Genomic DNA, 24,902 nt, shown 5'->3' with positions numbered 1-24,902 from the left:
GAGTGAATTTCGCAGTGAGAATTATTATATGTGAATTCAATGATAGAACCAGGGAAATCCCCCCATTGTCATATGTTTAGAGAACATTATCCATTATAAATATATAAACCCCAAAGCCGCCACCCCAAAGTAAACCCTTTTCCTTCCTGGCACTGTATTTATTCTTCCTATTGCTAACATATTGATTTTGTGTCGGGCATGTGTGGTTTATGGAATGGTATTAAAAACTGCTCCAACTGAAACTACTTGGCAGACGGCACATTAACCAGTGCAAGACCAAGACTGCGCAGCACTTGCTTACTGCAGCCTTTCCAAATCAGATTGAAAAGCACACTTAACGGTATAAACGGTATAACGGTATAAACAATGTGACGGTTATCATTGTTCAATTAAGTGGTCCACGGTATCTTTAACGGTATACCGTTATACCCCTATATGGGATATGAGGAGGGGGCTTGACCAGCAGATCACCAATAGGTCTGAATCAACCTATTCACAGAGCCAAGTATCCAGAGGAGTGAAGCAGACCCAAGGACTATCCAGATCCGCGCAGAGAAGGTTTGGCACCCTAGCCGCTGTTGTCACGGTAGAGCCCTGCTTTGTGCTCAATCTCTGAAGACCTGCAAAAGTGTTTCAACCCCTGGAGTGGTGGGACCAATCACTTTCGATGCCTCCTTGTTGCCGTGTAAACAAGCCTTCTCGGCAGTGTCCCTGGGTCCTCCAGTGGACTGACCAGCTTGTACCTTGGGCACACGTGCTGGAGCGTTGTTTCATCGAGTTTTCTCGAGCTTTGGAGGAATTCTTGTTCACACTGCAAAGCATCTTATTGCCAAATGCTGTGGTCCCAACTGCTTTAGGCCGCGAGAGAGAAGCATGCATCTGACCACGAGACTTGGGTGCCCCCTGCATCTCTGAGCGACAGTGGTGGTCACTGCTGGTGGCTTTCCCGCCTTTCTTCAAGGGTACTGAGACCGGCGTTTGGCAGACTGGGACTAATGTTTCCTAAGAAAAATTGGTTCATCTTAGTGGTAGAACTTAATAATTGAGGAGGAGGTGCAGTTTCTTCGGGGAAATGGAAGTCATCCTCTTCGTTTTCCTTTTCTTTTGTTTGTTTGTTTTCCTTCCTTCTTTTAAAGGTATGTCTTCTGTTTGGTAGAATTGTAAAAAAAAAAAAAAGAGAAGAACTGTAAACTCAATGTTGATCTTAATTTGGCAATAAGTTGGTTTTTAATATTTTGTAAAGATCTAATTTGATCAAAACAAATAACAAAATAAAATAATCAAGTGTATTGAGACCAGCTGCATCAGTGCTTTCCTTCCTGCAATTGAGACGAGAGAGCCAGTAAACCGGACCTGCATCTGCACCCGCAGCACCTGTGGACTTTGAAGCTTAACCAAGGGTGCCAAGTTTGGGCCCGGAGTGAGATAAGGGCAGGGAGTAATCATACGACTTACCAGTGACCCTAGTTCATCCTTTGCTTGGGTGGCCGCCGCTTCCTAAAGCCGTATGAAAGTTGGGGACCACTTTGTTCTCCACAGCAGGTCCTCTCCTGACTCTCGGAACCAAATTTCCTCACTCCAGAATTCTCTTTAACTTTGCCTCCCCTTTGAATATTGTACTTCGTCTTTTTACGTAAGACTAAGCGATTTTACGCTTTGACCTAACATTGAGCTCAATGCTCCAATCTTCATAGGGCTGGACTTATAAAATTAAGGTAATCCATCTTTAGAGTTTGCCAATGTGATGAAGTTTGACTGCTCTCCAAGTTGCCTTAAATTGTCCTGGCTAACTTCACAGAAGTGTTCCCTGTTTCACTAACAAGGGTGGCCTCCTAAACATCTGTTCACCAGAGCAGAGTTTATAAATCCATTCTAACAACAAGATGTTTTGTCTTTGGCTTTCAAGCAAAATTTAGTCTATTCCTCCACCATTGAAAATAGAGTGGATTTACTGTCACTGCCTATTGTATATTGGGTTATTGTACTGTGGCGTGCTCGAGTGAGGAGTCAGTCACAGAGGTGGCATTCTTCTGTCAATTTTATTAAACCATAATAAAAGGACTACCTCTCCCTAGGGGTTTTCCCTACCTAACTAAAGTAATAGAGAGGAGCTTGTCATCAGGGTGGAAGTCCAAATCAATATATCCGTCCTCTGTCCAAACTCCTACGATAGCCCTACCACTAACAAAAGCACATAAACATAAGGGGTACCAGGAGAATGACTCCCTTCTCCTGGTATAAAGAAGAACCAGCCTGCAGGGCGTTTTCACAAACGTCTGTAACACAGTTCAGTTTCCCATTGGAAAAACAACCAGGAGAATGCCTCGCTTTCCCTGGTTCACACAGTTTCACTTTCACTGGACAGTTTGTAGTTCTACTCCAGTCTTTCAAAATCCCCAAATCTTCTTTGCTTGACCAGTAATGCCAATCTCCCTGGCGCGACAAAACAACATTTTACTTTAGCTTCTGAATCAACAATGTTATTAATCAGGAGAATGACTCACGTCTCCTGTTATTGCAAGTGCTGATAATAATGATAGTCTCCAATACACTGGTAGCAACCTGAAGTAAACAAGACTCTTCTATTCCTGATCCTTCTTTCAGGCTTGATGCTGTAGCATTTTGCTTTAGTGTCTGATTTACCAACCAGGTACAATGTAACCTTTCTTCAAGATCAAACAACACTTTTTAGGAGACCTTGTAGCGCATTCCGAACTCCTTTCAGGGTGAACTTAAGCTTCTCCTCTTCCGTTTCCTTGCCCCCCCTAAGGAGACTTAATCACGTTATCCTTTAGCACTTCAGTGTTTTTCAAACAACCACTGAGGTTAGATGGACCACTGAGACCAAGAAAGCCACCCCTGACGTGGTCTTCTTCCTCCCAACTCTTGAGATCACTCCCGAAGCTTTTCAGACTATTGGTTTGGTGACTGTCACTGAGATGAGGGAGATTACTCCTGATGCTTTTGTAGAGGTTGAGCCAAGTACCCCCACTCAAAGCTCTGCCCCCATGCTGCCTATATGTTGGTAGCCCGAGTGTGAGACACGTCAATACCAGTGAAAATGCCTATAAGGCAAAGAATCATGGAAGTAAGGTTCCCAGTGAGGAAACATATATGCACTCACAAATATATGATGGCCATTTGAATGAAATCCCAGAGGAAGTGGGAAAAACGAGCGAGAATGAAGACTGGTGATGTCATATAAAGCAGAGCTGACGCACCCAGAAAAGAGGCTGAAGAGTATAGACATTCTATAGAATTAAAGGAGGAGATGTTAAAGATTAGCAACATTTTGGGCTCGAGATGAAGATGCTCATGCTACAGAAATAATGAAGATACCAAGTCCTTTTACAATTGTACAGACGCAGTAACGCAAGCAGACAAATATTTTTGAGGCTAGCTACGTAGTAAATAGATTGCGGCGATGCGCCAATGTATATGCATAGGAATGTATGGACTATGGATGTTCCACAACGCACTTTAGCAGAGTCACCAAGAAGACAAGGCCACTGTGAGCCTGGATGTTCATGCAGAAACTACAAAAACGTGTGAAAAGAACCAACTCCTGTCTGAGGTGAGGTGCAAGAACATTGAAGACGTCAGAGTTTCTTCATTTAATAGTGTTTAATACAGCAAAATGCTCTGAAACATGGTCTCCAGTCACGTGGTCGGATGAAAATAGACACTGGGTTGAGCTACATCAAAACCAAGAGACAAAGTATGCCTATACTCCCTTTTACTCTCAGGCACAGAGAACATTCACAAGGCCAATGTTCAAAGGCTAATTGACTGGCAGACGGTAAGAGTGTTGATGGACGACAGGCTAATTAGGTGGGAAGGTATGGTCAAGACTAGCCCACCAGCACCTGGGTGCCAGCCTGTGGGCTGCTAGCGTGTGTGGAATATTACAGAGGGATATGAGGGTGCCAACCAATTATAGAGGGCCACGTAATAGAGAGCCCTATAGTTTGTATAACCAATAGGACATTGTGTATTTGATGACGTTCATAGTGACTTGCACTAGAGGAGGGCTTAGTTGCCCACCTGATGTTTAGAGACCCAATCACTTTGCCTGACAAGTATGAAACATATACCTAGATGTTCCCTTTAAGCCCATCATTTTCCCAAGTAGGTTTTTGTAGTTTGCCACGTAGATTGACATCAGTGATTGCGAGTTTTTGCTATATAAATATGAAATTCACAGAGGGAGAAAAAAATCGAGCGCACGTCCGTTGATGTTCGTTGTACTCCCTGTTTTAGACAATTGAAAATAAAACAGACTTACTTTGCCAACTTCCTGAGTCGGTCTGATTATTGATGTTTGAGTATATTCTGCATCCCCATCTATCTCAAAGTGTTGCTACCTTGTCTTAAAGGGAGAGCAAAAGAGAGGGGGAGTGTCCCAAGAGCAGTGGTGGAATGGGACTGCAACTAAACAAGAACAATGAGGTCCACACTGCTCTAAAGTCAATTTGGAAAATGGTTTTGGTGGTGATTTAATTAATGAGTGTATCAAAGCGATATCACTGAACCAACAAATGAATGGTTGCAGCAACCTCTGAAAGCAATCAGGATAGGTAAAAAAGAACAAATGTATTTTTCAAAGAGCATCATGGTAAATGAATAAAACAGTTTTGTAAATAGTTAAACACGTCTAAGGTTAAACAATAAAGCAGAAAATCAGAAAGCAATGGATTTAAACAGTTACTTGACTCATTAAAATGAAGTAAAAAACAGAAAAACAAACTGTCCGTATCCAACTTGAGTGCAATAACAAACAATATAAACTGAAAAGAAGTGCCAACTCCAGGTATTGACTTGTATTCAGCCAACACTCTAATTATTAGGTTGATGAATTTTTATGCGAATTTTTCAGGTTGACAAAGTTTTCTTATTCTTTTAGTTGACAGTTATGCCTTGTCTTAAAGGGCCTAGTGTTGGATACACAGGTTCACGTGGTAGCAGAGCGATGATCGTTAAAGACCCATCAACCTAGTAAGCTTTAAGGGTCTCGGAATATCGAATCTCCCCCGCCATTTAGCTGGAGGAACATGAAGCTTTCTGTGGATGGCGGCCACTAGAAAAAAACTTGCAAGTCACTAAAGACAGGTGGGATGGGTCCTCGTTTCACAGAATCCTCTCCCGATTTCTACAGGAAGCTGAGCGAACCGAAGGCTGAAGCGGCTGGTTGAGGAGGAGACGATCCCGAGGTCAGGAGCTGAAAACGCAAATGGTGAGTAGATTGAGAGAGATGGAAAACGATGAATGAGCACTGAGTGGCGTCAAGAGACGTTTAAGAAGAAGTTGTTTTAAGGGGACATAACTAGGGTACGAGCAGACCAAGGGTCGCTAAAAACTTGTACTCCGATCGGTGTCATTTAGGGGCAGAGAGTAGCCATGAGGAGCGTTGGCAGAGATTCATGTTGTGGCCGGCCAGTCTGTCTGTCTGTATATTGTATATCTTGTATGTGGTAAAGAAATTATGAAATATTGAAGAATGAAAAAGTAGTAGATTGTGGTAAAAGGTTATTTATTTAATTGACTAATGGTGTTTATTGAACAGGTAGATTTAAGTAAAGTGAAACATAGAGGTTTGGAGCTGCGACAGTTGGTGCACGCTCATATTTTATTATTTTTCTGAAAAGTATTTATCTGTGTAAAATAACAGTAAGTATTAACAGTCAAGTGTGACTAGTCCTGATGGAAGATATTACTCAGCTTATACATTTGTGCAAACAGTTGCCAAAACATGCACCCAAGCTCACGCAATACAGTACAGAATGGGTTAAGGGCACAGCAGATAAAATGTTCATTCCATGGCCACAAGGGGGAATCACTTTCTAAAGCAGTTTTACAACACATGAGCACGGAGCGTACACGGGGGGGAAAAAGCTAGAAAAGAGGATAGCTAGCTTAGAGCTTTGGAAGATGTACCAGGAGGAAAGAGAAGACCCACCTCCTGAAGACTGGATGCTTAACCACTGTAAAGAAGGGGGTGTTGAGCCTTCTGCTCCCTCTATCGCGCCTGAAGTAAATGGCGATATTTCAAAAGATGGAGTATATCCATTAAGAGAGCTTAAGTCAGCGACAGGGTATAGTAATCTGATACATAAGTCACCTGCGGATAGCATCAGCGAGAGTCCCGAAAAGACTCCAGAGAGGGATGTGATCCCTAAAATCCCATGGGACAAGGAGAGAAGTGACCAACCAGGTATGTCTTTAGATCTAGAAAGAGAAATAAAGAGATGGAAAGCAGAGAAAGACAAAGCTGACGATGTTACTCACCGAACGGGAGTGGACAAGGCAGGAGGCCAAACCAGCGAGACTGTGCGTTCATTGAAGAGCTCGGGTTGGAGCCTCCACCCGAGCCTCCTCTCTATGAGGGAAAATGACCTTCCTGATGATATGTCCCATGCTGATAATTGTGCCAGACAGAGGGACCGATCACCCGAAAGAGCGGGGAGAAACACGCCGCCACGGACCCAGCTGCAAGAAACAACACACGATTAATCGCTTGGAATAACAGCAACTACCAATAGATGGAGATAAGACAGAATAGTACCTGAACAACCCAGTCCCTGGATCCTGAAACCACAATGCCCCGATATCCCCTGGAATTATAGACAAGGAATTAGAAACTATCCTGAGTGGTGTAGGTAACAAAGAGAAAAAGGCACTGAAAGTCTTACCCTAGGAAGTCAAAGTTCCCTTATACTCCAGGATGCAGAACACAACGACAGTGCAAAATAATAAACAGGGAATGTTAGTTGGGTAGCTAGTCCCGGGCAGAACGAGGGACGCACTAGATCCGGGTGGGTGCACAACTGCAAGGCGTCCCAAAAGTGCACTTAAAGGAAAGAACCAGGTAGAATCCGAAACAGCAAACGTCCTTTAACAGTATAGCAAAATGGAAAGATTCGGTACACGGGTGAGCAAGAAGGTAACAGAATCAGCAGGCAGGTAGGCAGTCCTTAGTTCAAAAGAGGGTTCGATACACGGAGCACGGAATGAAGGAGAAGGAAACAGGAATCCGTGGAGCAGACTGGAAACAATAAAGAGGAGCTTCAGAAACAAGGCGATAAGACGGAACTTAAGCGCCGGCTGTAACTTTCAAACAGAAGCAGCGTCCTCCGGGCTGCAGCCGCTTAAATCAATGAGGAGGTGGAGCCAAGTGAGGGAGGCACACGTGATGTTATGGACTACGAATTCCCTTAGGTTTCATGGGAATCGTAGTTCGAAAACCGTCTGGCTGGTGCAGTAGTCGTTAGCCTCCAGGGCATTCTCCACTTCATCAGGAATGGCGCTGCAGAATGTCGAACAGAACGGCGAAGCGCAATAGTTTTGCCAGATGTCCTTTTCCGCTGTCGGCCCTGAGGTAAGTATGAAGCACGGGGTCTTAGTGTGGAACGGTGCTGAGGTGTGACAGACGAGGTAGTGCTCATACGCAACGAATGGATGGGAGGTCAGATATTGCTCAAACTTGATGGGAAGAGCATAGAGGAAGTAAGGCAAAGGGATGATCAGGACGAGCAAGATAAAAAAAGACAGGGAATGAGAGAAACGATTGAAGGAAGACGAGGCTAAGAGAAAGAGTAGACAAAGGCGGGAACAGTTGTGCCAAGATGAACAGTTGAAAAAGCAGGAGAGAGCAGAGGAGCAGAGAAAGTATGATAATATACAAAGAGCAATCGAAGAACAGAAATTAAGAGACAAAAAGAATGCAAAGATGAAGAGACGAAGAAGTGCGTCGGGCAAATGAGAGAAGAGAGGCGAAAAGCCTGGAAGAGGAAAGAGTTAGGGAGAAAGCAAAGAAACGAAGAGAATTTGATGAGGAAATGGAACCAAAGAGAAGGCAAAGGACACGCGACATTGATTGCATGGAGAAAGTGTTAATGGAACCTGGTCCAGTAGTGGCATGGGAGGACATAGAGGAGTTCTTCCCGATACAAGAACCAATGCTAGAACCTTCTAGAGTAGATTTAGAAGATCATTTTGATATAGGAGCTATTGGAGACAGCCACGAGAAGGCTTATCAGTAGATAAAATTGAATCAAGAAATAAAGTGAAAGACAATTGATTTGAAGGTGCTCAGTCGCGAGGCAAAGAGGGGGGTCCGTTCAGCCTCGAGCATAGTGCCTTGTCTTTGGACAAGCTCACATTAAACAGAGACGAGAAAGATGGAAGCCACACTAGTTGGGGACAAGATATGTCAGACGAAGAAAAGGAAATCTTCCATGGGGAAGAGGGCGCTAGTGCATGTGGTCCCGAAGGGTGTTTCCAGACAGATAAGGAAGTAAGATGGCTGGATCTGGACCTACCTAAACCGAGGACGCCAGAGCACTTGGCGCGGCCAGGTCAACCTAAAGGGCGATCTCATAGTGTGAGGGGGGACCCACCGCCATATGTGAGCAGATTAAGATCATTACCAGGAAGAAGACAGTGTGGAACCATTGTCCCTGCTATGGACAGGCAGACGATGGGAGACAAGTGTGATTTTGGGATCTCACAGTTCCTGTTGTTAGAAAAAGGAGGGGCCAGACCACAGTATATTCCATGGCCCCAGATGAATAAGGATAATTTAAGGTGTAAACTCCAGAGTCAGACATCGGGTGCCGGAAAATGGATCTATGAATTAGAGAAAATTACAGGAGGAAACACGCTAGCTATAGGGGACATTAAGGGTCTTCTAGCAGCTATCATTGGGGAGAGGGCTGATGACATTTGGTCGAGAGCAGGATACGCAGGTGTCACTGCACAGAACACAGCACATGACGGAGCGCCGTTTAATAATTGTAGAGCGGCAGTCTGGAAAGCGATTTGAGTACAAAATCCAGATATGTCAGATATGGGTACTATAATGGCACGAAAGATGCAGGAAGGAGAGGATCCGCTTATTTACATTCAGAATTTTCAAGAGCAGTGGAGTTTGGAAACGCGGGAACCGTGGGAAAAATCTATATCTGTATTCTATCATATATTATGTCAGGGGTTACCAGACAAAGTACAGAGACAGCTCAAGAAGCTGGTGGGTATGTAGGCAAAACCATGGCCAGAAATACAGCTGACCATTGCGCGTCATTGCCGACTGTTGTAGGAGAAGAATCAAAAGAGAGACAATGCTAGGAAGATTGAGGAGGCTAATCTAGTACAGAAGAAGCTATCGAAGTATTCTATAGAAGGGGCGATGTTAACTAGTGGAGAATGGCCAGGAATACAGCAGGCAACAGGTATGAATAACCAACAGCAGTTCGATCAAGGAGGGAACAGATTTTTACCACGACGTAGGTGAAACCTCAGTGGAAGAGGAGGTTTCCAGAATAATCAGGGACACTTCCAGAATAACCAAGGAGGGTTTCAGACTATGCAGAATAATAATCAAGGCATGCAGGGAGGGCAAATCAGAAGACTCCCTCCGGTACGTTGGATATTTGGAATGACTGGGCACATCCAACGAACATGTGGGAGCCAAGGGTATGTACAGAATGGACATTTCTCAAGAGGGGGGGCCGCTTATCCACCTACATATAGCTCACAAAGTAGGGATGGGTTTGCCCAAGATCAGACAATGTATCAAGCACAAGCACCGAGAATGCAACAGGCTTTTCAACCACAGCAAGCACCATTGAATCTGCCACAAGGGCAGTCAGAGCATGCACCGATGCAGATACAGCAGAGCGCAAACACAGGACAGTTAGTAGGGGGTGTCACTGTCAATGGTGGGAATCCTTTCACGGGCACAGGGATAAGCATGTACCCACAATAGGACAGCTCAGTGGGTGACTTGATGTGCTCAGTACTATCTGTGACACCTAATCAAGAGAAACCAAGGGTTGACGTCACAATAGGAGGCAAATCCTTTTCTTTTTTAGTAGACACAGTGCAACTCGCTCATGTATACGAGAGGAAAAATGTTAAGTAGAGTTCCTTTTACTGAGAAATTGCCAGTCTCTATAGGAGAATGTGATATGTCTGTTCCATTGTTGTATTCAAGGCAGACACCAGTTAATATACTGGGCCGAGATTTTATGACGAAACTAAACATGACGATTTCTTTCACTGATGAAGGCATAGTGTGTTCTACATCAGGAATACATTATTTGAATGTAAGTGAATTCATCATGGCATTTACAGGGTAAATAGCCATACGAGGGGTGCCGTTAGAACCAGAGGTTTTTCATTTTGGGGTATACATTTTGTTAACATGTCTACCTGGTTTGATGAATTTCTCTTTAGGCCAGAGATTCCCATGGACGAAGAGGATGGACAGGTTTTTCCCTTAGAGTTGCAAGCAGCTGTAGTGCGAGGAGAATTGGCCATTTGACGATGACGGCAGATCATGGAGTACAGTGATGGCTATTGGAAAGGGTTACAGATTGACTGACGTCACTGATGAGGACAAATTTAGAGATGACCCATCAGATGACGAGGTAGTATTTGAGATGAGCATAATACATATTGGGTTAAGGCAGAAAGACACAAGGTTCCACAGAGAATGATGATAGTGCGGCAACGTCCTGCATTTTTTGATGAAGATATGGCAAAAGTGCCAGTTTCTTTATGGACTACTGGCCCCTATAACGTAGGCCTATTAAAGGGGGTCGGAGAAGTTAAGATTAAACTGAAGCCAGGAGCAATTGTACCTCGAGCAAGGCAGTATCCCATGTCTCAAGAGGCAGACAAGGGTATTTTTAAGACGATATGCGCCATGATGGATCAGGGCACTCTAGTGACATCAGAGTCACCATGCAATACTGCAGAGTACCCTATCAAAAAGTCTAAGGGGGAGGGTTGTGGCATTTAATTAAAGATATGAGGCTGATTATCCAGATTGTAGAGGCAGAGTTTCCTCTAGTTCCTAGCCTGGCAACAATTATGTGCAGTATTCCACCAGAGGTACGATATTTCACAGTGATTGACTTGAAAAATGCGTTTTTCTCAATCCCGTTGCATAAAGATTCTCAGGATCTGATGTCATTTATGTTCCGTCAGACTAAGTTGAAAAGCACAATATTGCCCCAGGGGTATTGTGAGTCACCATCGATTTGCAATAGGGTCCTGCAGGTGGACCTAAGCAACATTGATTTTCCAAGTGTTGTATTACAATATGTAGATGATATTTTGGTCTGCAGCATATCAGAAGAAGAGTGCAGACGTGACTCAGTTCAGCTAATGATTATTTTAGCAGAGAAAGGATACAAGGTGGACAAAGAGAAATTACACTATTGCCAAGAAAAGGTGTTATATATATATATATATATAGGACAGTTAATTTTGCATGAAGGAAACAAAGTTACACCTGAAAGGGCTGAGGCTATTCTGAAAACTTCAAAACCGCACACGATAAAGCAAATGCAACAATTTTTAGGATTGTGCAATTATGTCAGAGCATGGGTATTTAATTATAGTTCATACACGAGACCCTTGTTACAGGCCCTGAAAAAAAGCACAGGTGAATCAGGAAAAGATTGTATGGACTGAGGAAATGGGGGAAGGGTTTGATGAGTTAAAAAAGGCAATTTACACAGCTCCAGTTTTAGGGATCCCCAATTATTCTGAGGAATTCTTTTTATTTTCGCACACAAATGGAACAGTTATGACAGCAGTGCTCACGAAGAGAACTACGTTGGGGTATAAGCCTCTTGCATATTAGAGTGGGATTTTGGACCCAGTAATGAAGGGTCACTTCCCTTGTGAGCAATCGTTGGCTTCCGCCGCGTTCGCTATCGAGAAGTCTGCCAGCATAGTAATGGGGTGTTCCATGATGTTAGTTGTTGAGCATGCACTATTTGCTGTTTTGGAGAAACCCAAAGGCACACTGACATCTCAAAGAGCTTCTGCTTATGAGGTGGTTATATCAAATCCAGCGATTAAAATGGGTCAGATGTAAGACGGGGAACCCTGCCACGTTTGTAGCTGAACCACTGGCAGAGGACGAGCAAGCACATGATTGCTCGAATTATGAGGAATTCTATGATGAGATCCCGAGGGTGAAAGAAAATGCTTTAGCAGCTGGGGAGATTCTCTTTATTGATGGTTCTTCAAGGATCGATCAAACGGATGGGCAAAGGCATTCAGGTGCCGCTGTGGTAGGGCACAGGGCTAACAGGGAATTCGAATGAATGATAAGTTCACGACTACCGTCTCATTTTTCAGCACAGGCTTCGGGATTAGTGGCGCTGATTGTTGCGCTCGAGCAACACGCATACCAAGAAGTAACGGTGTACAGTGACTCCGCCTATGTGACGTCAACAGTACACGCAGGACTCGCACGTTGGAAAAGGAGGGGCTACCTCCGAGCGGACGGCACTCCAGTGAAGCATGCCGCCTTATTGGACAGACTTATTAAAGCACTACAACTCCCAGTAGCCATTGCAATAGTTAAGTGCGCAGCGCACACTAAGAGAACAGACTTTATTTCACGAGGAATCCAAGCTGCAGACGAAGAGGCAAAAAGAGTTGCTTATTAACTTGATATAATGAGTTTTGATACGCCTGAGGTGAATAAAAGAATGGTGGTGATGATGATTGTGAAAGAAAGCTTTAACAATTTATCGAAAACACAATTGATGGAAGTTCAAGGTGGAGCCCCACAGGATGAAAAATACCTGTGGACATGGAGGGGGTGTTCTTTATCCCCTTCCGAGGCACTGTGGCGACAGGACAGCACTGGTAAACTGGTGATGCCTGTAGCCTTATTGAGGATGACGTTAGAACAACTACACTACCCTGCGCATGTCACTAGGGAGAGCTTTGCAACAACCATTGCGGAGGACTGGTTCGTACCGAACCTGTTAGAACATGTTGGTTTTTATGTAGTCAATTGCATTGTATGTCAAAAGTTTACTGCTGGGCACATGCTGCGAACAGTTAGAGGAGTTATTCCTCGACCCAACGGTACTTTTCAGCATTTACATATCGACTATGTTGATATGCTGCAGGTCTGTAATGGTTATAGGTATATGATAGTGATGGTGTGCCCTTTCTCTAGGTGGATCGAGGACGGTCCATGCACACACCCAGATGCCACTTGCGCTGCGAAGTTCTTAGTTCAAGAAGTATTTCCTAGTTGGGGAATATGTTAGGTGTTGAAATCAGATAATGGCCCCCATTTTGTAAACAAGGTGTTTGAGCAAATTAGTTTATTGCTCAGTATAAAACATACGTTTTCTTCTGCTTATCACCCGCAAGCAAACGGAAATGTGAGAGGCTCAACGGTCTGCTCAAGGAGAGGATAAATAAGTTGAAACTAACGTTGAAAAAGGGATGGCTGCATTGTTTGCCTCTTGCTTTATATGCCTTGAGGAATCAGCCAGGCTCTGACCATCACCTCACACCCCACAAACTAGTCACAGGGAGGCAAATGAGAATGCCTCTAACACCTCCATTGAGGACTAAGAGTGATGCCCAGACAACTGCAGAATTGTTACGAAATGAGCTACATGCTTACTTAACAAGTATGACCACAAGTATCTCTGTCATTTCAGATCAAGTCAAGCGGATGGGGTGTCGGTCTCAGAACACAGATGAAGACCATACAGCAACCAGACCTGAGGAATTGCAGGTCCCAAGACTATTTCCAGGTGAGTTTTGATTAGGAATTTCATGAGAAAGTGGCACAAGCCCAGATTTAACGGCCCTTTCACAGTGGAAGACGTTACTCAATCAGCAGTGAAGGTCCAAGGGAGACACACTTGGATGCACCTGGGAGACATAAAAAACTACGCTGGAGAGGCCACCGCACCCCCAACCCATTCGGAAGCAAGCCACGGAGAAGAAGTTCAGCACGTGCGTACTAGATCGAGGAAAGACGCAGAGACTGTCCAGTAGACAGAGGGAAAGTGTACACAAGGACTATGGTTCATCCACGACACACTTTGTAGCTGCTAAGCAAGGAGTGAAAAAGCTCTTGTTCTTGAGCCACAGGAGTTTGCTAACATTGGACTGTGAAACATAGAGAACCTGAAGAAGAAAAATGCCAGATATTGAATTCTTTTTCGATGACTGGAAGAAGGAGCAGTTTCCTGATTCCTTTCTTACTGAGTTTCTCTTTGGAGGCACCCACGGTGGTGTCTGATGCAACACTTATCGGCTCGTTCTTGCTGTTTTCCTCTTCATTCTTCGTGCATATCCAGCATTGGTTGGGAGAACTTGTGACATTCATATGTTCCTGCAAGATCCTAAAAATGGTCCATTCGTGAGGAGACTGCTCTCAGGCATCATTGAGCAAATACTCCAACTACCTGATTATTGTACGGAAAGTACAGATGGTCCTATATAACGAAGATGCTCAGAAAATGCTTGGAATGGTCTTTTATTTTTTTGCTTGAAGAGCATCTTTATCTTGTTGGACGACAGACCAACACTCATGTTTTTCTGAGAGATCCCAGGAATCGACCTGCAATAAATTGGCTGCTGCACGAGATAATCAAGCAGATTTGTCTACTACCAGAAACATCTCTTTGAGTATACGGATGCTGTTGTTTGGCGCAAGGATAACACTTTTGTGTTCATTCGAAATCCTATCAATCGTCCTTCAATCAGCCAGCTGCTTGTGGAACTTGTGGAGCAGGTTCAACCGTTGCCAGAATATTTCATGAGATTGCCTGATTAAAGTTATTTTTTCCTTCCTTAAAAGTAATCACAGGCAAGATGGGAAATATTGATAGTAATAATAATAATGTAGCAAACAACGAGAGAGCACCACAACGTGCAAGAAGCCATTGCTGTTAGAGTTGTATGTATTGGTATATAATATATACATGTATCATGTTCATCATTATTCTTCTGTCTCTCACAATACGCACTGTTTATATGTTGGTCGAAAGAGAGCAGGAGTTCCCATATATATTCCTATGCAGCAGGAAGGTACAGATATAGCAATTATATGACAGCCAAGGCCCTATGTGATTGTCCCTACTCCAGTAGCACATGTAAAGACACTGATTTCACTGACAAATGTCCCTATGGTTCCCCCAGTGAGAAGCAACTATGCTGATATACTTCATCGATGATCATAAAAGCTCATGAGGCAAGAAAGAGACCTAAGAGAAGTGCAAGGGAGAATGATCATGAACTGAATGACTACCTAGATAGTACAGCGCACTTGGTGAACATGAGGAGGAATGCTATGTATGTGCACTCCTGTCATATGCTTTGGGGAAGTCTAAGAAATTCATAGCCATTGAAATAGATGTTCAGATAGCACATTGCCTATCTCACATAGCACTCTGCCAGGCAAGAGGTCAGTTCATGGGCCGAACAGCATCTTTGGTATGGGCAACAGAATGGTCAGCTCCAGACGAAGATGATTATGTTCAAGACTTAAAGACATTCACCAGGAATCATGTGATAAGATATGACCAGCCTGGAGTGAAATGAGCTGGAATCAGATGGGAAGTAAACAGAAGACTTGAAAGCCCAGGAAAAACTGCAGGGGAAATTCGAAGGTGGAAAGAAAGAGGTCATATGCAGATCTGGGGATCAGTACTTTCTCCAGATGGTTGGGTGGAAGGTGTGGTTATCTGCAGAGCCTGGGTAGTAATTGGTTACCGCAAACCAACCATTGACATTGTGGAAAATGGATGCAAACCTTTATGGCCAAAACTTGCAAAACTGCTGACATGGGTTGAAGATAAAGGAGGTCCTTTACAGATAGTGCCTCTGGACAACGCAAAGCTGTGTTTCAGAAACAATGGTACAAGAAAACTTGGAGAAAACCAAAATTGTGGTTGTATCTTCGATGTACCAGGAATGAACATTGGGACAGCAGTGATAATGGATCACTACTGGGCCTGTGGATCCAAAGCTTATATGAAGCTGCCCAGCGATTGGGGAGAATTGTGTTCTATAGTGAACGTCCATGTTCCAACGTTGGTGATTCCTAAAAGTGACCTGAACATTGGTGAATTTCCAAAAGCAGATGCTCACCTGAGGAAGAAGAGATCTGCTGAGCTACTGAATTGAATGAAGAGAGAGAACTATTTCTCAGCCAAGTCAATAGAAGCTTTGCTTGTCATTCCTTTTTTAAATTTTCATTAGCACTATGGTTTACACAAATGAAAACCTTTGGCTATTATATTTTCGAATAAAAACACAGAGTTAACAACAAATCAGTAAAAAAAAGAAAAAGAGAAAAGAATGATAAAAACGAAAATGAATCACACGTATAAAGGAAGGAAGAGAAAGAAAATGGAGAAGCAGGATATCGAAGGCCAATCATGTTGTAGGGCTCCCCAGTGGGAGCTGTGACCCTACAATAGCTTGTCTGTATTTACACCTCATTTTTTCTTTTCTATAATTTCAAATATCGTCAATAGGAATTTTGCTACTGCTAGGTTTGCGGACAATGTTTTGCCTTCCAGAAGATTGCTCCACCAAGTGTCCACTTCTCTAATCTGGTTGTTTTCCGATAGTTCTCCTAGGTAGGTGTCTCTTTCATTCCTGAGCATAGGGCATTGAAGTAATAAGTGTTTCAGAGTTCAGTTTTCATTCCTTTCCATAAGAACACAGATTGTTCAATCAGACTTCATCGATATTCACGATAATCTTCATGCCCAGGATCCAGACATGGTTACAGATAACCAGATGGGAACTTTTGCAGACGACTAACACTACCATAAAGGGAGTCAATGCTATCAAGGAAGAGCTGAGAGCCATACGACTGATGACTCTTCAGAATAGATATGTCCTGGACATGATCACAGCTATGGATGGAGGTGTTTGTGCCAACATTGGAGAATCATGTTGCACATTCATACCTTCTCATGATGACGAGAATGGCACCTTGACAGAGGCCATAACGTTGCTGATGAAATTACACATCCAGATGATAGACAAAGTGGAAGACATTGCTGATTACAGTTGGTTTGGATCAATCTTTTCAAGGGTCCCACAATGGATGGCAGACATTTTCAAGTTCCTTGGAGCCCTGACAGTGATGTTCTGCTTGGATTTTGGGTGATCAGAATAATAATCTCAATGCAAGAAGACCGCAAAGAAAGCTGTAGGAATGAAAATAATGATTGATATCGAATCAGGATTCACACCTAAAGAGCCGACAGATGAAGAAATCGGAGACTACGTGAAGGCCAGCATCCATGCACCTGAAGGAACGAAGTTCCTGTACCCAAAGAACCACAAGAGGTATGTGGGGAAATGGATCTACTGCAGTCCTAATGGACAATGCATGCTTATGTCCTGGAATAAAAATGAGCATGTGAAATCAGCAGGATGCCTGAAAGGAGTCATAAAGATATGGGTCCCGAAGAAGCATTTCTTCGGATGAGGATGTCTAGATGTGAAGGTTGATGAGAGAGTGGTCATTGAATCGCCCAGAGGGGAAGTGTAGAGATGGAGCCAAGTACCCCCACTCAAAGCTCCGCCCCCATGCTGCCTATATATTGGAAGCCAGAGTGTGAGACAACTGCAGTACCAGTGAAAATGCCTAAACCTCAAAGAATCATGGAAGTAAGGTTCCCATTGAGGACACCATATATGCACTCATGAATATATGATGGCCATTTCAATGAAATTCCGGAGGAAGTGGGAAAGACGAGCGAGAATGAAGACTGGTGACGTCATATAAAGCAGAGCTGACGCACCCAGAAAAGAGGCTGAAGACTATAGACATTCTATAGAATTGAAGGAGGAGGTGTTAAAGATGAGCAACATTTCGGGCTCGAGATGAAGATGCTCATGCTACATCATGTATGGTTTACACAATGTTCTCCCAGAAGGAGCAAATCCGGGGGCAGTCCCACCGCATAGGAAAGTATGAACCATGGGCTCCACAGTTGCGCCAATGGGTCAGGAGGATCGCTGCCTAGAAGTGATGGATTTGGGCCGGAGGGTGGTACCAACGGAACATTCATTGTTTGTCACACAACTGGATGAGGTACGTGTCCTGGCCCAGATCTCGGACCAAGCCACATCATCTATCTGATGGCCCAAATCTGTTTCCCAGCGAGTCATGTAGTCCGGGCGGCGAGGGGCCAGAAGATCCTCCCTTCTGTAGAGCTTTGAGATCCCACCCTTATCCAAGCCCTCCCAGATGGTCAGTTCCAACGGACTCAACGTCCGAGTGGCCCTCAGTCTAATTTCAGGGTTAGTGATCAAATGACGGATCTGAGTGTATGAAAACCTGTTCAGTTCTGAGAGGTGGAATTCCTTCTTGCAATCCTCGAAAGAGCGAGGCTGATTCTCAGTAAACAATTGACCCAACGTAAGCAATCCTCCCTCCTTCCAATGTCTGAATGCCCCAGGATAGAAGCCCGGAGTAAGCAGGGTTACCGAGCACTGGGGAAAGCAGGCCTGTGCGCCTAATGGTCTTTTTCCTCCACAACACCTCGTCTCACACCTTTAAAGTCGCTTTCGTCAAGGAGAGCAGATGTGGCCATTGCTTGCGTAGCGTGTAGGGAGTGAAGGGCAAGAAGCGGAGGGAGCATTTGGATTGCTCGATCTCCATCCATCTGGGTGCGGGATCCCCCTTTGTCCATGCCGAGAGATGAGTGAGCTGGGCCGCTTCCGAATACCTAAGTAAGTTGGGAACCCCCAGACCAGCGCCCCCAATCATTACCCTCTTAGGAATTCTAGACTTTTTCCCCTGCCATATGAAGCCCAAGAGATTACGCTGAAGTATTTCCAGAATGGTTATCTGAACTACCACTGGGAGGGAAGAACAACAATATAGAAGCCTGGGGAGGAGATTCATTTTGACCACTGTGATCCGGCCCATCAAAGAGTTTTCCTTATCCGCCCATCTCTTCAGGTCCTGCTCCAGAGACTTAACTAGGCGGGGGAAGTTAGCTCCATACAGAGCCGAAGCCCTAAGTATGCGATAGAGGACAAATCCCAGCAAATGGGGCATAAGGCTCGGAGAGAAGAGATTCCGTGGGACGAAAGTCTCACCCCCAACGCCACTGATTTCCCAAAGTTAGTCTCAAATCTGGCCACCCGCCCAAAAGCCCGGAGCTCCTGTAGAGCCGACTGTATGGAAGAGGCGACGTTAGTAATGGATAAGAGAACATAATCGGCATACAATGATACCTTATGTGGGAAGCCTGATATTAGTGGTCACCGGATTGTGTTATTCTTACGTATGTGCTGGGCCAAAGGCTCCATAATGAGCGCAAACAGGAGGGGAGAGAGGGGGCAACCCTCCTGTGTACCGCAGGACAGTGGGATTGGGGTCGAGCGCTCATGGTTAACCTGGAGAGGTTCAGGGAGGAATAGTTGTTGGCTACCGCTTTCCTAAATTGGGGGCCAAAAGCGAATGCTTCCAATGTCATATGCATAAACGACCAGTCCACCTTATCAAACGCTTTTGTAGCGTCCAAAGCTTAAAGGGCCAATTTCCCCTTACTCTCTGAAATAGACTCAATTAAGTTCACCCCCACCTGATGTTATCTCCCGTTTTCCTGCCCTGAATGAACCCCGTCTGGTCGACATGAATCAGACTTGGAAGGAGAGGGGCTAGGCGGTTTGCCATCACTTTCGAGTAAACGTTGGCATCGATGTTCAAACGTGAAATTGGCCTATATGAGGCACACTCTTTGGGATCCTTACCAGGCTTCAAGACCAGAATCGTGGTGGAGCTTTGCATTGAAGGTGTAATGCTTCCTGCTTCCCGAATGAGTTGAAGAGGGCTGTCAAGGGAGTAAGGAGCTGAGCGCAGAACAGTTTGTACAATTTCGAGGAGAAACCATCAGGGCCCGGGGCTCGAGACTTCAAGGACTTGATTACTGACTCTACTTCTTCCTGCTTGATAGGTGCATGCAGGGCCTCCCTAACCCCTCGGGCCGGACGGGGCAGGGCCGCTACTGTGATGTATTGTCGCTGGGCTTATACTGATCTACCTGAATCGGCCATGGACTCAAGCAAGTGCGCTTGCGCTAACCACAATTTGGTCTGTTCTTCATAGTGTATAGCTCCATGATGATCTCGAAGACCGATGATGAAGTTACGTCTTCTGGATTTTGCCAATTTCTGTGCCAGAAGGCGGTTGGGCTTATTACTCTTGGCGTAGTATCCCTGCTTGATTGAGAGCAGGGTTTGCGCTGTTTCTTCCGCATATAGGGCCTCCAACTTGTTGCAAGCCACACAGAGGGCTGTATTGATCTTGGGAGACCACCCTTTCTTTTTAACTTTCTCTTCGATGTCTGAAATTTCTTGTTCCATGAGGGCTCTGGACTGCTTCTTCCATTTGTGATAAGCTGCCTTGTGTGCAATCAGGGTTCCATGGACAACCGCCTTCATGGCATCCCATGTAGCCGCATGAGAGGTCAACTCTGTGGGATTTTCATTCAAGTAATTCTTGATTGCTGTTGCCACATCGTCTCTCAAAGCCATATCGTTGAAGATTGGGTCATATAGACACCACTGTGGTCTGGACCCAGGCGGTGGATTCTAAGATCTGATTTGTAGCGGCATCGGAGCGTGGTCTCTGGTAGGACCTTTGGGGCAATGCACACTTTGTTTGTGAAGGAGAGAAGCTGGGGCGAGGCCAAGATCATATCAATACGTGAGAAGGAACGATGGACATGCGAGAAAAAGGTAAAGTCCCTTTCCACTGGGTGAAGCACTCTCGTGTCCACGACCGCCAATGATCGAAACAGGTGGAGGATGCTCAATGCTATTTTGTAGTCTTTGGGGGGATGGAGAGTGGGATTTGCCCTTATCCGGGTCAGGGACCCCAATTAAGTCCCAACCCTATGACCACCTGGCCCTCTAGGAAGGGGAGAAGAGCTGTTTCCAAGTCTACCAGAAAACGTTCCTGGCCTTTGTTCGGAGCATAAACCGAAATCGGCAAATGCAATTGGCCACAAAGCATCCACTTCACTCCTACGAAGCGACCACCTGGGTCTGAGAGCGTGTCCAATTCCTCAAAATGAATATTCCTTGCAATCAAGCTCGCTGTCCCCCCCCCTCTTTGGTGGCATCAGAGTCCCGCGTAGCCACAGCAGGGACTCCAGCGAGGCGCTATCAGTGTAGTTTTTGGACCGCTCAGTCCACCTCCTTGAGGTCACGCCGCCATCTCCCAGCTAGGCCACCCCACCGCCTTCCAGCTCCCAGGTAGGCCTGTGCTTGGTCTGGCTACAGCAGACTCCCTCGGTTCATGACCGGCGTCCCCAGCAGTGCAGATCTGCTTCTTCAGCGTTCCGTTTTCTCGCCCCTTTCCAATCTCCTGGGCTCTCCTTCTTCTGTTAAGCTGGGCCCTTCCCAACAAAGTTTCATAGTCCTTTGTCTGTGCCAGATAGTCAATCCTTATGTCTCTTAGTGGCCACCTCTTCTCAGTACTTAGCGTGTGAGCCTTGTGCATCACTCCTTTGTTATTCTTCTCCTTCCCAGTACTTGGCAAGTGAACATTCAGCATCACTTTTGTGTATTCCTCTTCCCAGTTCTTGAAGAAGATGTGATATTAGGCTTGATCGAAAGAAGGGAAGGAACATTACAGTAGCATACTGTGGTGTTATCAGGCGGATTGTCAAGCGTCAGAGGGTTAGGGAGTTCTGTCATAGCACGGGAGTCCTTGTCCCCATGAGCATTGTCTCTCCCTGTGAGGTTCTCCTGCTTTTTACCACTCCTAGGGGGAATATCTGGTAGCGGCCTCAACTCCCTAGCCTCACAGGGAAGGCCCCCCCCCTAGGGAGAAGTGACTGCATCCCATGACTTGTCACAGTACTGGATTGCTCAAAACTACATATGTAAGCATGTTTGTATGCATGTATGTATATGATCAAGCTATCGAGCTGCTTAGCGCTTTTCTATAATAAATGGTTACATGAATGAATGAATGTATGTTAACACAAACCCACTTCTCACTATGTGTTTGTGACACTATTATTCAAGCTTTCTTGCTATGTAACTACTTTTCAATGCAATGCCAATATAGGCCTCCAAGTACCCATTTGCGCATTGAAGCGCTTTGAGTATACATTTGCTGTTCTTAGCACTACTACTGCTTTTTCTAAATATTGCAGTTTAGCTTGCCCTTAAGCATGTATCACACAACTTGCTCAGTCTACTTATACTCAAGCGTAACCTAATATATCCTCCCAGGATACAAAATAGGAACATCACTTGCATATCCCCTTCAAGGCACTGTATTTTACTTGCCCTTTTAAAGCAAATGCTTATTCTACTATTATGAAGGGATATTCTGAAATGAAATGGTGTTTCAACTGCAGGTACCTTTCTATAACTGAGGGATAAACCACACTGACCAAGATAACCAGAGTGAGCACACCCCACTGTCCAGAGACAACCAAGAGGGTGCACTTCCGAATACGCCTCAGAGAGGGATAGCATGAAAGACTGCTCTCACCCACTGACACACACCACCCTGCTGAGAGAGGGCACACCCACACAGAGAGGAGGAGAAGGAGAGAAGGGTAGGGTGAGAAAGGGGGGAAGACGAGAGGGGGGAGGGACAGAGGGACAGAGGGATAGGGAGAGGGGTAGGGAGGGACACACAGCGCAAGGGAGAGCGATGGGGATTGGGGTGAGAGAAAAACAGACAGTACTGATGGAGAGAGAGAAGGCTTATACCATAGATATAGAGAGAGGTTTTCGGAGAGACAGCACGCAGTGAGAGAGAGCGGTAGATCAGCGAATGATGTACTTTGACAGCTAGACTAGTCCAAATGCCCCAGTAATGCCATCTAATATGAGTACAGTATGTGCAGTCACACATTTGTGCATGGTTTGCACTCATATGCAAAGTGCAGCTTCAAACTCCTCTAATGCCAGATAATGCCTGGAATGCCTGTAAAGTCATTATGTCATGTTCATCCCCATTTATATAGGTCCTGCAGATGCAAAGTGCAACCTCAACACCTCTCAGTAATGCCATCTAATCGCAGTTAATGCCTTGTATGTTTGACAGTCACTACATACAAGTGCACCCTCAAATACCCCAGTAATGTCAGGCTCTGGGCCACTTGTCCAAGCAAAATGTTACTTCCCCCGCCTTTAGTTCACAGTGGCATTAATTCCCAGCACCAACAATGCAGGCTACTTCGCTTCCCAGACACAATGTTGGCGACATCAAGGTGTTAAGTGGCAAGATGGAGCCTTGTGCCTTCCCTAGAACTTCAGCAACCATTAGAAACTGGGACAAACAGCATGACTCATTGTGCATCTCTGTGACCTACACACACACACGCAAACACACACACACACACACATGCACACACACACACGCATTGAGCATCTTCCTTCCTACACATGCACACTTGTGAACCTGAAACGCAGACTGCACTGAGTACGGGCAACCAGGTCCAAGCTGGCAGAGTGTGTCAACAAAATCAGGAACTCAGAAGAAATTGTTTAAATCCCAGGATATGGCTTTAAAGCGAGAGGACTGTCGCTCAACTTCAAGGTTTTGGGTGACGTTTTGCTCCCATTACTCAGAAACACTGAATAGGGGGTGGGTGAGTGTCTTGATTTTGTGAAGCGCAGATTGGCATTGTCTGACCAGAAACTGTCCAGAAGGCTCAACTGATTCCTAGACCAGATGATGCAGCAACCTTACCATTTCCTTCCATCACAGCTCAGCATCTCTGAAAAATGGAAATCAACGTTTAGAACAATGTGGGATGGCTATTTATCTTCTTCTCTTTCTCTTTTTTCTCTCTAGGATGTGAAGAGCGTTTTGGGCAGGTAGGTCTCCTCTTGCCTTGATGTGCCCTTAATGTGGACTCACTTTTATATAGTAGGATGTCCTCTGTTCCTCACATTTATTACACACTAGAGACCCTGGCTCCATCTTAACTCCAGGGGTGATTATCCTTACTAGGTTTGATGTAAAAATATAGACTCTGGTTTTTACATTACCCATTGCAAGCCTCTCTCCCCTCTCTCTGAGCTCACAGTGCAGGGCTCTTCCTTCTGTATAACCTGTAAGGAATCAAGAGTAAGACTCAGACACAGTATTGTATCAGTTTTCAGGTCTGAAATAATACTATTATTGATAAACTGGTTCTGGAATTAGATAAGAAGGAAAAAAGAAATAATATTTGAATTACTGTTTTAAGAAGAACAAATGTATAACAACATTTATCAATTTGCCTTACTCTTTATGTACAAATTAATTTGAAATATGAAGATTAATTAACAAATTTATTTTAGGTAAAATGATTTTATTAATGATTTGTTAGCTTTTATGATGTTGTAAAAGTTTGTTAATCAAACTCATAAAACAACTTTTAATTTTAAAAAAAAGAAAATACTATTATTGTCAAAATAATGGGTTGAGGAAATCCTACCTGACCTAGGTCTATGAGGGGTTTCCCTGCCTCAACAAAACTAATGAACCTCTGTCAGGATGTTAAACAAATAAAGTGTCCTCCGTCCTGTGTGAAAATGGGGATTAGTATGAGCTATAAACCTATAGCTTTAAGTTCAAAACATAAAGTTCTAAGGTGCAGAAAAGAAAAGGAATAAAGTTCCACCAGGAAAAAGGGCTTTTCCCTTCCCCCTATGTTTCTTCTGGTTTCTCAGTCTGTCTGGCACTTCCAGAAAAGTCAATAATGTTTCGATGTTTCCCAAGGAGAGGACTATCTCCCTTAATACTCCTTTTTATCCAATATTGTATCACAGTTTCAAGGGGAACGATTCAACCCTTGAATTCCTTTAGTCTTCATTATTCAATGGTTTTCCTCTCATGTCATTCAAAAAGAGAGGGGGGTTTCTTTCTTCGCACTCTAGTTTCCTTTCAATGTCACAGTTCTTTGGAATATTTAATTTCACTCTTTCCTGATCTCATTCCACTTTAAATGGGTATGTTCCCATTTTGTCACTATGCCACAATTTCAGGTTTACTCAATTATCTTCTTACCCCTGGTTTACTCTCCTCCCAGAGCTTCACGGTTTTGTTACTTCTCTTGTTTCTTTGTTACTTAAAG

The 24,902-nt window shown here is 44.5% G+C and overlaps 1 protein-coding gene across 4 annotated transcripts in view; it reads left to right on the top strand.

Annotated features, from left to right (window-relative positions):
• The window catches only part of LOC138521801 (E3 ubiquitin-protein ligase TRIM39-like), a 185,912-nt gene that overhangs the window by 72,829 nt on the left and 88,181 nt on the right, over positions 1 to 24,902 (top strand). For 3 of the 4 annotated variants that reach the window (XM_069634911.1, XM_069634908.1, XM_069634909.1), the window contains exons 4-5: positions 13,485 to 13,580; positions 23,636 to 23,658. In XM_069634911.1, coding sequence (XP_069491012.1) covers positions 13,485 to 13,580; positions 23,636 to 23,658 — 119 coding nt within the window. The remainder of the gene's footprint in view (positions 1 to 13,484; positions 13,581 to 23,635; positions 23,659 to 24,902) is intronic. The other variant, XM_069634910.1, reaches the window with a different exon arrangement.

Source organism: Ambystoma mexicanum, chromosome 13, assembly GCF_040938575.1.
Source record: "Ambystoma mexicanum isolate Mex_15411 chromosome 13, UKY_AmexF1_1, whole genome shotgun sequence".
Taxonomy (NCBI): domain Eukaryota; kingdom Metazoa; phylum Chordata; class Amphibia; order Caudata; family Ambystomatidae; genus Ambystoma; species Ambystoma mexicanum.
This window is presented reverse-complemented; position numbering and strand designations above follow the sequence as displayed.